The sequence below is a fragment of the Trichechus manatus genome, unplaced genomic scaffold (assembly GCF_000243295.1).
Source record: "Trichechus manatus latirostris isolate Lorelei unplaced genomic scaffold, TriManLat1.0 scaffold00080, whole genome shotgun sequence".
Lineage (NCBI taxonomy): Eukaryota > Metazoa > Chordata > Mammalia > Sirenia > Trichechidae > Trichechus > Trichechus manatus.
Genome location: NW_004444016.1, coordinates 2,372,813 through 2,384,936, shown reverse-complemented (window position 1 = coordinate 2,384,936; position 12,124 = coordinate 2,372,813). Strand labels below are relative to the sequence as shown.

The 12,124-nt window shown below is 60.5% G+C and overlaps 1 protein-coding gene across 1 annotated transcript in view; it reads left to right on the top strand.

The window, feature by feature from the left end:
- Nucleotides 1–12,124, top strand: part of RAI1 (retinoic acid induced 1) — a 118,472-nt gene that overhangs the window by 99,571 nt on the left and 6,777 nt on the right. Inside the window, exon 5 of the mRNA XM_023735551.1 lies at nucleotides 2,569–8,158. Coding sequence (XP_023591319.1) covers nucleotides 2,585–8,158 — 5,574 coding nt within the window. The 5' untranslated portion in view covers nucleotides 2,569–2,584. The remainder of the gene's footprint in view (nucleotides 1–2,568; nucleotides 8,159–12,124) is intronic.

Below are 12,124 nucleotides of genomic sequence, written 5' to 3'. Positions count from 1 at the left end.
ATTTTAATTGAACTGTCTTTTCTTAGAGATAGACACTCTCAACGCATCAAGCTGCTAGAGTGTATTGGGAAGCCTGCCTATAATATAGCTTGGCTAAGTGAAAAGGCGCAGCCTTCGGACTGATTAAACAAGGAAGAGCCGTGGACTGAGCAGGCTGGGGAGGACTTCTTAATAGTGCCAGCATTCTCTCGCTGTCTTTAAATAATGCTTCTGGTAATGAATTTTGGAGAATGTGAAAAAAAAAATTAAAAACCTGTAGAAATGTTAATGATATCCACAGGACACTCAGCAGGAAATGAGAGCGATCTGGGACTAATAAAAGCCAAAATGTAATTTGTGCAGATATACAAGGCACAGCCTTCAGTGCTGTCCTGGGTCTCTCTGAGTTCTGGGCTCATAAATATGGACTGGGTGGGGCAGGGGCTGGGCCTGCTCTCCGCGCTGCAGTGGCCTGCCTGGGTGGGCACCACGTGCTCTGAGGGAGCAGGGTTAGCAGGTGCAGGGCTGCCCATGTGGTAGGGAGCTACCAGACCAAAATCGAAGCCCGCCTGGCCCCTCTGGGCCAGCGCATCCTGGCAGGTACCTCCTGCAGTGTTTTACCCAAGCTGTCAGGGATGGTATTAAAGTAGGTCAAGAGGACAGCACTTCTTGTCAGAGTAATGCCTGTGATAAATCCGGGAGGGGGTGAGGGGAGGCTGCTGGCTGACAGGCCAGCGGGCAGGAGGCCCGCCCTGTGGAACTCTGGTCCCCCACATTGCGGGCACCTCCCTTGTCACCTCCCAGGTCTGCAGCACCTCCATCTCTGAGTCAGGGCGAGCTGACTCCAGGGCAGAAGGTGGGCCCTGGCAATGCTGACAGGGCTCGTGGCTGGCTGTCCTGGGCTCGTCCTGCTTGACTGGATCGGCCCCCAGATGCTGAACTGAGCCAGGGGTCTATGGTAGGATCCGGGCCACAGGAAGAGGGGTAAGCCTGCCTCTCCCCTCTGGGGGGATCCCTGGCCTCCCATGTCTTTGTTTCTCAGCGTCTTTTCTGTGCCTCCCTCTTTACTCCTTTCTGACCCTCACAGAGCCCTGGAATCTCTGCAGCCCGAGGCAGGCCACCCTTCCTCTCAGCCTTGAGGAATGAGAGCTAGAAAGCCCCGCTCTCCCCTGGGCCCAGTTCTTCTTGCCTCCTGGCTGGGCAGCCAGCATTATCACAGGGTAAACCCCAGCGCCCTCTGGGACTCTGCGAACGACAGCCAGACCCTTGACAAGATCCCTGGTCCAGAGCCCAACACATTCCTCCCCTCCTCCCCTTTGCCAAGCTGTACTGAGTGTTTTCTGGGGTGGCAAGTTCGGCCTGCCTGTCAGCTCAAGAACCTTCTGTCTATTTAGTGAATCTAGTCACTCTGCTCTGAAAGGCCCCCACCCCACCTCACCCCAGGTCATTCCCTGACCCAGAATTCTGCTTCAGTCAGCTTGACCCTACCCAGGCCTGACCTCTAAAATTATAACCAGATGGATGGAGCTAGGGCGTGCCCTAGCCCTGACCCTGCAGAGGTGGGAGGGGCGGAGAGCCAGGTCTGGGAGAGAATGCAACTTCACACACGTTCAAGGGATAGGGTGTAGCCACAGGACTTCGTGTATCTCTCCCCCATTAGTATGTGCGCCCTCACTTCAGGCCATGTAATCTGTTTGTGCACCTACAATATCAAAAATAAGCAGGTGCCCTTGCCCGGCATCCCTGGGAGTCGAAGCAGGGACAGTGTGCCTGCAGTGACTTGGGGCCCCTAATCATCCAATGTCTGTGAGAAGGAGCAGATTCCAGATGGCTTGGCAGTGATGGAGGAGGGGTGCGTGTGCCCTGAGTGTGCATGTGTGTGCACATCTGCCTCGTGTGTGCCTGTTTGAGCATGGGTGTGTTCATATGTGTTTGCCAGTGTGAGCATGAGTGAGTACGCATGTAAGCCTGTATGAGCATGCGTGCCTCTGTGAGCGTGTGTGTGTGTGTGTGTGTGTGTGTGTGTGTGTGTGCGCACCTAAAGATGTAGCAGGGCGACTTCTCCCCAGGTGGGGCGGGCAAGCCCCCTTGGCCCTGTGTGGCAGGTCACACTTGAAGGATGGACCACAGGGACCAGATGACAGGCTCCAGCAGGCCCCAGGGGACAAGGGAGCCACGACTGCTCTGCTAAGTGCTTTGGAGCTGTCAGTGCAGGGCTAGGGGTAGTGGGAGGGGCTGGAGAGGGAGGAGCCGGCCAGGGGTTGGGGGTGGCAGCTGCCCAGGGACCTGCGGGCAGGCAGTGGCCTGGCACTGGGTGGCTGGTTTGCACCTCCATGTTGGTGGCTGTCTTTGGCAGGGCTCAGCTGCAGGGGATGTGGGCACAGGAATTACAGCACCGCCTCCCTGACACACAAGTTGTCAATATGTGCACAGCTGGTGGGAGGCTTGGCAGGGCAACTGTGCAGAGCTGTTGCAAGTGAGCGGGGAGGGTGGGGAGGCTGCCTTCTGGGGCAGGAGGAAGTGGCGCATCTGATCCTCTATCGCTCTCCCTCCCTCCCCTCCCCTCTGCCTCTCTCTTTCTTTTCACAGATAACCAGCCCGAGTCATGCAGTCTTTTCGAGAAAGGTGTGGTTTCCATGGCAAACAGCAGAACTACCAGCAGACCTCACAGGAGACATCACGCCTGGAGAATTACAGGCAGCCGAGTCAGGCCGGGCTGAGCTGTGATCGGCAACGGCTGCTCACCAAGGACTATTATAACCAGCAGCCTTATCCAGGCTATGAGGGCAGTGCGGGTACGCCTGCCAGCTCGGCAGCCTCAGCCGTGGCTGAGAAGTACCACCGAAGCAGCAAAGCCCTGCCCTCGCAGCAGGCCCTGCAGGGGCGGCCGGCTTTCCCCAGCTACAGGGTGCAGGACAACAGCCCGTACCCAGGCCGCTATTCGGGTGGAGAGGAGAGCCTGCAGGCCTGGGGGGCTCCACAGCCACCACCCCCACAGCCACAGCCCTTGCCGGGGGGCGTGGGCAAGTATGATGAGAGCTTGATGAAAAAGACAGCAGCACCCACCAGCAGGCAGTACCTGGAGCAGGGCACCCAGCTGCCCTTTCGGACTCACCCCCTCCACATGCAGCAGCAGCAGCAGCAGCAGCTGCAGCAGCTTCCACAGCCTCAGCAGCCCCTGGTGTACCCCAAACTCCAGAGGCAGAAGTTGCAGAACGACATCGCCTCACCGCTGCCCTTCCCCCAGAGCAGCCACTTTCCCCAGCATTCGCAGTCATTCCCTGCCTCCTCCACCTACTCCTCGCCTGTCCAAGGTGGCGGGCAGGGGGCCCAGTCCTACAAGAGTTGCACGGCACCATCTGCCCTATCCCATGACAGGCCGCTGACAGCCAACGCCAACCTGGCTCCAGGGCAGCGGGTCCAGAACCTTCATGCCTACCCGTCTGGCCGCCTCAGCTATGACCAGCAGAAGCAGCAGCAGCAACAAGCCCTTCAGAGCCGGCATCATGCCCAGGAAACCCTCCATTACCAAAACCTCACCAAGTACCAACACTATGGGCAGCAAGGCCAGGGCTACTGCCAGCCAGATGCAGCCGTTCGGACTCCAGAGCAGTACTACCAGACCTTCAGCCCCAGCTCCAGCCACTCTCCTGCACGCTCCGTGGGCCGCTCACCTTCCTACAGCTCTACCCCGTCACCACTCATGCCGAACCTGGAGAACTTTCCCTATAGCCAACAGCCACTTGGCACCGGGGCCTTCCCCGCTGGTATCACCGACCACAGCCACTTCATGCCCCTGCTCAACCCCTCCCCAACAGATGCCACCAGCTCTGTGGACCCCCAGGCTGGCAACTGCAAGCCTCTGCAGAAGGATAAGCTCCCTGAGAGCCTGCTGTCGGACCTCAGCCTGCAGAGCCTCACAGCCCTGACCTCACAGGTGGAGAACATCTCCAACACTGTGCAGCAGCTGCTGCTCTCCAAGGCCACTGTGCCACAGAAGAAGGGGGTCAAGACCCTCGTGTCTAGGACCCCGGAGCAGCTCAAGAGCCAACACTGCAGCCCTGAGGGCAGCAGTTACTTGGCTGAGCCGGTGGGCACACCGCTTTCAGAACCACTGAGCAGCACCCCACAGTCCATCCACGCCGAGCCCCCGGAGGCTGACTACCTCAGCGGCTCCGAGGACCCTCTGGATCGCAGCTTCCTCTACTGCAACCAGGCCTGTGGCAGCCCTGCCAGGGTCAACAGCAACTCCAAGGCCAAACCCGAGTCCGTGTCCACTTGCTCTGTGACCTCACCGGACGACATGTCCACCAAGTCTGACGACTCCTTCCAGAGCCTGCACAGCAGCCTGCCACTGGACAGCTTCTCCAAGTTTGTGGCAGGTGAGCGCGACTGCCCGCGGCTGCTGCTCAGTGCCCTGGCGCAGGAGGACCTGGCCTCTGAGATCCTGGGGCTGCAGGAGGCCATGGTGGAGAAGGCCGATAAGGCCTGGGCTGAGGGGCCTAGTCTGGCCAAGGATGCCAGCAAGCCTCCTTTCTCTCTGGAGAACCACAGTGCCTGCCTGGACCCCGGAGCCAAGAGCGGGTGGCCACGGCCAGGGGAACCAGAGGCTCTGCCCGACCCCTTGCAACTGGACAAGGGCGGCAACACCAAGGACTTCAGCCCAGGGCTGTTTGAGGACCCCTCCGTGGGCTTCGCCACCCCTGACCCCAAAAAGACGGCCGGGCCCTTCTCCTTTAGCACCAAGGCCCTCATCGGGGCAGCCCCTGCCGACCCTGCCACAGCAGCCTTTGACTGCTTCCCAGACACAGCCACCGCTGGCTCAGTAGATGGCACCAACCCCTTTGCCTGGCCAGAGGAGAACCTGGGCGATGCCTGCCCCCGGTGGGGACTGCACTCTGGCGAGCTCAACAAGGGCCTGGAGCCAGGTGGGAAGGCCTCGGAGGGTGCCAGCAAAGAGGGTGCCCAGGAGTCGCCGGCCTGCCTCAGTTTCCAGGGGGAGGAGCCCGCAGGGGAAAAGGCAGCCATGCCTGGGGACTTCAAGCAGGAGGAGGCAGGCGGGGTGAAGGAGGAGGCGGGGGGGCTGCTGCAGTGCCACGAGGTGGGCAAGGCCGACCACTGGCTGGAGGAGAACCGGCACTGCTGTGCTGCCGCTGACTTTGGGGACCTGCCGCTTCTGCCGCCCGCTAGCAGGAAGGAGGATCTGGAGGCCGAGGAGGAGTACTCCTCCCTGTGCGAGCTCCTGGGCAGCCCCGAGCACAGGCCCAGCCTGCAGGACCCACTGTCCCCCAAGGCCCCACTGGTGTGCACCAAGGAGGAGGTGGAGGAGGTGCTGGATGCAAAGTCTGGCTGGGGCTCGCCCTGCCACCTGTCTGGGGACTCCGTCATCCTGCTGGGTCCCACTGTGGGTGCTGAGTCTAAGGTCCAGAGCTGGTTCGAGTCCTCCCTGTCCCACATGAAGCCGGGCGAGGAAGGGCCCGATGGTGAGGGGACTCCAGGGGACACCACCACCCTGGATGCCTCGCTGGCACCAAAGCTCAACAAGCCTGCTGTGCCCGAGACCCCCATCGCCAAGAAAGAGCCCGTGCCACGGGGCAAAAGCTTACGGAGTCGACGGGTGCACCGGGGGCTGCCCGAGGCCGAGGACTCCCCATGCAGAGTGCCAGCACTGCCCAAGGACCTCCTGCTCCCTGAGTCCTGTGCAGGACCCCCCCAGGGGCAGATGGAAGGGGCAGGGGCCCCAGGTCGGGGCACCTCAGAAGGGCTCCCTAGGATGTGCACACGCTCCCTCACGGCCCTGAGTGAGCCCCGCACACCCGGTCCCCCGGGTCTGCCCACCACCCCTGCGCCCCTAGACCGACTGGGGGGCAAGCAGCGAGCAGCCTTCAAGTCAGGTAAACGGGTGGGGAAGCCCTCGCCCAAAGCCGCTTCCAGCCCCAGCAACCCTGCCGCTCTGCCCGTGGCTTCTGACAGCAGCCCCATGGGCTCAAAGACCAAGGAGCCGGGCTCGCCCGACACTCCAGGCAAGGACCAGCGCTCTATGATTCTCCGGTCCCGCACCAGAACGCAGGAGACCTTCCATGCCAAGCGGAGGCGGCCAGCGGAGAGTCGACTGCCCAGCTGCCGCACCACCAAGAAGCTGCTCACCAACAACCACCTGCCCGCACCCTTCAAGGCATCCGGAGGCCCCCAGAAGGAGGGCAGGGCAGGCCAGCGGGCGCGGGTCCCCAAGCCCGGCGGGAGCGTCAGTAAGACATCCGAGCGGCCCCTGCATGCACTCAAGCGGAAGGCCTCCTTCATGGCTCCCGTCCCCACCAAGAAGCGAAGCCTGGTGTTACGGAGCAGTGGCAGCAGTGGCAGCAGCTGTGGCGGGGATACCCACGAGGAGAAGGCCGAGGGCACCTTAGCCCTCTTCAAGAGGCTGTCTTCTCCCAAAAAAGCCAAGCTGGCCAAGAGCAGTGGTGGCGAGCCCCTTACAGAGCCCCCGCCCCCAGAGGCCCCCAGCGTCTGTATCAAGATGGCCTCGAGGGCTGCCTTCCAGGGGGCCGTGAAAACCAAGGTGCTGCCCCCCCGCAAGGGCCGGGGATTGAAGCTGGAGGCCATCGTGCAGAAAATCACCTCGCCCAGCCTCAAGAAGTTCGCATGCAAGGTGGCACCCGGGGCTGCACCTGCTGACCCCCTGAGCCCAGCCCTCCCCGAGAAGTCGCGGGGGCTCAAGAGCATGGGAGGCAGCCCTTTGGGGGCAGAAGAAGGGCTGTTAACCGCGCGTCTGGGGCAGAAGCTCCCAGCAGCTCTGGGGGCTGACCCGTTATGCAGAAATCTGAACAACAGATCCTTAAAAGGCAAACTCATGAACAGTAAGAAACTGTCTTCAACCGACTGTTTCAAAACTGAGGCCTTTACATCCCCAGAGGCCCTGCCACCCAGAGGGACCACCCTGGCGCCTAAGAAGAGAAGCAGGAAGGGCAGGGCTGGAGCCCTGGGACTCCCCAAAGGCCCTCTGGATAAACGGCCCCACCTGGGCCCAGCTCTGCTCCCGACCCCCCGAGACAGGGCCGGCAGCACACAGGGGGGTGATGAGGACATCTCTGGTGGAGGAGGCAAAAAGCCAAAGATGGAGGAGCTGGGCCTAGCCTCCCAGTCTCCCGAGGGCCCACCCTGCCAGCCCCAGACCAGGGCACAGAAGCAGCCAGGCCATGTCAACTATAGCAGTTATTCCAAGCGGAAGCGGCTCACGCGGGGCCGGGCTAAGAACGCCACCTCCTCACCCAGCAAGGGGCGTGCCAAACGTCGGCGGCAGCAGCAGGTGCTGCCCCTGGATCCTGCAGAACCTGAAATCCGCCTCAAGTACATTTCCTCCTGCAAACGGCTTCGGGCTGACAGCCGGATCCCAGCCTTCTCTCCATACGTGCGGGTGGAGAAGCGAGATGCGTTCACTACCATATGCACTGTTGTCAACTCCCCTGGGGATGAGCCCAAACCCCACAGAAAGCCTTCCTCCTCCACCTCCTCCTCTTCCTCCTCATCCTCCTTCTCCTTGGATACAGCCGGGGCCTCCCTGGCCACACTCCCTGGAAGCTCTGTTCTGCAGCCACGGCCCTCCCTGCCCCTCTCTTCCACCATGCACCTAGGGCCCGTGGTCTCCAAGGCCCTTAGTACCTCTTGCCTTGTTTGCTGCCTCTGCCAAAACCCCGCCAACTTCAAGGACCTTGGGGACCTCTGTGGTCCCTACTACCCTGAACACTGCCTCCCCAAAAAGAAGCCAAAACTCAAGGAGAAGGTGCGGCTGGAGAGCACGTATGAGGAGGCCTCACTGCCCCTAGAGAGAACACTCAGAGGCCTTGAGTGTGCAGCTGCTGCCACCGCTGGAAAACCCCAGAGGCCTGATGGCCCAGCCGACCTGGCCAAGCAGGGCTCGCTGCGCACCAGCGCCCGGGGCCTGTCCAGGCGGCTGCAGAGTTGCTACTGCTGTGACGGCCAGGGAGATGGTGGTGAGGAGGCGGCCTCAGCCGACAAGAGTCGCAAGCATGAATGCAGCAAAGAGGACCCGGTGGAGCCTGGCGGGGGCACCCAGGAGCACTGGGTGCACGAGGCCTGTGCTGTGTGGACGGGCGGGATCTACCTGGTGGCCGGCAAGCTGTTTGGGCTGCAAGAGGCCATGAAGGTGGCTGTGGACATGGTAAGAGGCCAGCCCAGCCAAGGCGGGGAGCTTGGGGTTCTGAAGGACAAGGCTGGGAGCCCTTTGTCTCTCAGACATGCACACACCACACATTAATAATGTCCACAGACTTGGAGCACCATCTGGGGGGCTCGGGGACTGGAGACGCCTGCAGGCTGAGGTGGCACGTACCTGCCCATGCCCACCCCTCTGTCCAGCCTGCCCGTGCTGCCTGCCCAGCCCAGGGCCTGCTCACATTCACCCAAACCTTCAGCTCCAGCCCACCTGGGGCCACTGATCCCCCCTTCTCTTGAGTGGACCAGAACAGACCACAAGGCAGCACAAGGCTGGCCCTTAAAAGCAAATTGTCTGCCCCAGGTACCAGCTCTTCACCTTTAAATGGAGCTGGGCACTTAGGAGACCCCTGGGTATAGCACATGGTTGGGACTTTGCCCTGGTGACAGGGCCCTTCCCACCTGGCAGAATGGCCCCAGGACCAGACGACAGGGGAGCCCTGAAAACACCCTGTCGTGGAGCTCTGGTGTCTCCGGTTCAAATGCCAGCACGGCCTCTTGCTCACTGTGTGCCTTGAGGCATGTTACTTAACCTCTCCATGCCTTCATTTCCTCATCTGTAGTGTAACCGCACCTGCCATGGAGGGCCTATGAGGATTAAAGGGTTAATTCCCGTGAAGCCTTTAGAACAGTGCCCGTGCGTGTTTAGTGCCCTATGAGTATCTGATATTGAGATCAGCGGTGGTAGTAGCAGTGTTGTGTTGTTAGGTGCCATCAAGTTGGTTCCTACTCACAGCAATCCTATAGGACAGAGTAGAACTGCCCCATAGGGTTTCCAAGGAGTGGCTGGTGGATTCAAACTGCTGACCTTTGGGTTAACAGCCAAGCTCTTAACCACTGCCCCACCAGGAGTCTAGGTAGTAGCAATAGGAGCAGTATTGTTACTAGTAGTGTTACTATTGCCAGACGCCCAGCATTCACAGTGGCCCCTTACCGAGGCGGGGAGCACGGGCCATTCTGCAGATGAGGTTTGGAGCAGCTCAGAGGGACCACCAAAGCTCTCTCCTTACCCGTGCAGGCCTGCCTCCTGCTAGCTCAAGGGGTCTGGGGGCAGGTAGGGTCCGCACTCTCCCTGGGCCTGTGTTCCTTCCCGCCTCCAGGGCTTCTGTGACGATTGCCCTCCCAGGAGCTGCCCTGCTCCACGCCTGGCCTACTCACCCATTCATTCATTCACTCATTCATTCAGTCTGCTGAATGCTGGGCTCTGGTCCCTGCTCCTGAGTAGAGGTTCAGATCTGAGGAACAGTCCTGACTGAGGAGGAGAAGCTGGGGGTGTCAGGGCTGGCCTGGGCCTCGGGAGTGTCCCTGAGGGCTTCCTGTATCTGAGGAGCTTCATGTCAGAAGGGAGCTGCCCCACCCTGTACCTCTGGCCTCCCTATACCACCCCCATGGCGACACCCAGAACCGAGGCTGAAGCCCACCCACTAGCTCCCTCCTGCCTCCATGGCCCTTACCCATCCTTCCAGGCCTTCTGCCCCCTGCCCCAGCATGGCTGCCTCCACACTGCTGCTTTCACTGCCCTCCCTGCAGCCGCTCTCCACTCACCCCTCCATCCTGGGTTCTCATGGCCTCACCTGGCAAAACCACTCTCCAGAGGAGCCTATGCTGACCACCCCATCGGTGCATGGCTCAGCCCCCCATAGCCCAAGGGGAGATTAGAGACCATCTTTGGGTGCTTCCTCCCAGCTCGCCAGGACAGCCCCCCAGGGTCTCTCCCCTCTTCCCTTCCTTCTCTTTACTCCCTCCTACTTTCTCTGCTTTTCTCTCTTATGACTGGCTCCTTCCCAGCAGTCTTTAAATAGGCTCCAGTCTCTCCTGTCCTTAAAAAATAATAACCCTCAGCTCCCAGCCCCAGCTGGCCCCCACCCTTCTGCTGTTCACAGCCCAGCTCTCAAAAGCAGTGTCTACACCTGTTTGCATGTCCTCTCTTCCCATCCATTGCAGCTCATTGCTCAGGCTCTTGCCTGCACCACTTGACTGGGCCAATCTCGGCACCCAACCCCCCTGACACTCGCTCACACCCACCCACCCCCAAGCCTATGTCTTCCCCTTCATGGCCTGGGCCGGGGGCAGGGCACAAGCACAGAGTAGCACCCCAGGCCCAGCTCCTGCTCCCAGGGCTCGGGGCCCCTCCACGCTGCCTCCACAGAGATCTGGCAGCACTTCTGCTGGTGTCACAGCTATTAAGTGCTGAACTCTGGCCACTGTCCATGCTCAAAAGATGGCCTGCCAGCCCATTGCCACCATGGGGCCTCCCCAGGAAGGTCAGAATAGGCCTCAGATGTCTGCCAGTGCAGCAGCTCCCTGCCTCTGGACAGAAGGCCTCTGGGGCAGCTCAGGAAGGGCTGAAGGGCCTCCCTGCCAGAGAGGGTGAGTGCAGGGCGCCCTCCCAGGGCCTCAGTGAGCTCATTAGCAGCATCCCAGTAACGGGATGGGGCTTCCCAGGGCCCCTGGCTACACGTGCCTTTCCCAGAGGAGAGGGTACTCAGGGCCACCACTCAATCCACCTGCCCTCTTCAACACCTTCGGTGCCTCCTGTCCTCACCAGGGCCCCCTCCTGCCTTGGTAGCCCAGTGGCAGCACCATTATGGGAACTCACACAGCCCCAGTTCAGTCCCAGCTCTGCTGAGGGCTGGGATGTGACTTGGGGAAGGCACTTGCCTCTGGAAGCCTCCTCTGTGACACGCTGGCCCCATTAGCAAGGCTGCAGGATTAGATGGGGCCTCTGTGACTGACCTGCCTGGTACCCACAGGGGCTCTGGGAGGAGGCCAGCCACCACCCCATCATACCTGCTGGCCCTTTGGCCTCAGCTTTGTCTCTGGAGGGATAGAACTTCTGTGTGGGACCCTGGGCATGCCCCTCTTCCCTCAGTGTCCCCCCAGCCTTCTCCTCTGTCCTGGGAATTCTCACAAAGCCTGCCTACTCTGAGCCCTGCCATACCCACCTCCTGGAACCTCAGTCTCCCAGTCTGCCTCCAGAGAGTGTACCCTCCCCAGGACTGATTCAGGCCCCCACCCCTGCCAGATGGTGCCTGGCTCTGCAGAAGCTTTGGGGAGTGGGTGCTGAAGTGTGACTCAATGTGATGAAGAGGCCCCAGTTTGGGGTTCCCGCCTCCTCTAGCCTGAGTCCTGTTGTGGTAGCAGGGGCAGTGGTGCTGGGGTCAGGAGTACCTGACATCTCCATCTTCCCTACCTCAGTTTCTTCATTCCTAAAATGGGGATCATTCATGTGCCTGCCTCATGAATTGTTGGGGGGCCTTGGCATAGGAAACAGGAGAGAAGCCCCAATCCCCAATCAGCCACAGCAGTCCTCACTGTTACCCTTTAAACATCCAAGCATACCAAGGGCCAATTTTGGACAGGAGACTTCAGCCTGATCTGGGCCCCACTCCTGCTTCATCGCCTTTTTGTTGGTCAGAAATTTGGGGGGGATATTTGGCCCCAGGAGACCCCAGCCCTGCCCAAAAGGAAGCTGCCCGTTCAGAAAGGTCATGTGAAAACCCAGCTTTCAGAATGTTTCCTCAGCTCCCACCCTGGACCTACCCAGTCTCAGCTCTGGGCGCCAGAGAGGGCATTCTTGGGCTCATCTGGGAGAGGGAGGAGAGGATTTCTCACCCCCGGCCTCCCCCAGCTGTTTTGGGGTGGAGGGGTCCTCTCAGTCTTGGGTCCTTGGATGGAGCCCTGTCCTTTCCAATTGCAGTATAGGGTGTGGTTGTGAACATGTGCTCCAGAGTCCAGCCTGCTGCTCAAGCTGGACTTAACCTTTCTGAGCCTCAGTTTCCTCACTGGTAAATCCAGTAAAAGAACACCACCACCAGCCTCATAAGGTTGTTAAGAGGATGAGGCTGCCAGCTGTGTCTGGCACACAGTGAGCCATCTTTACTTGTTTCAGCAGCTTAACATCTGAGCCTGG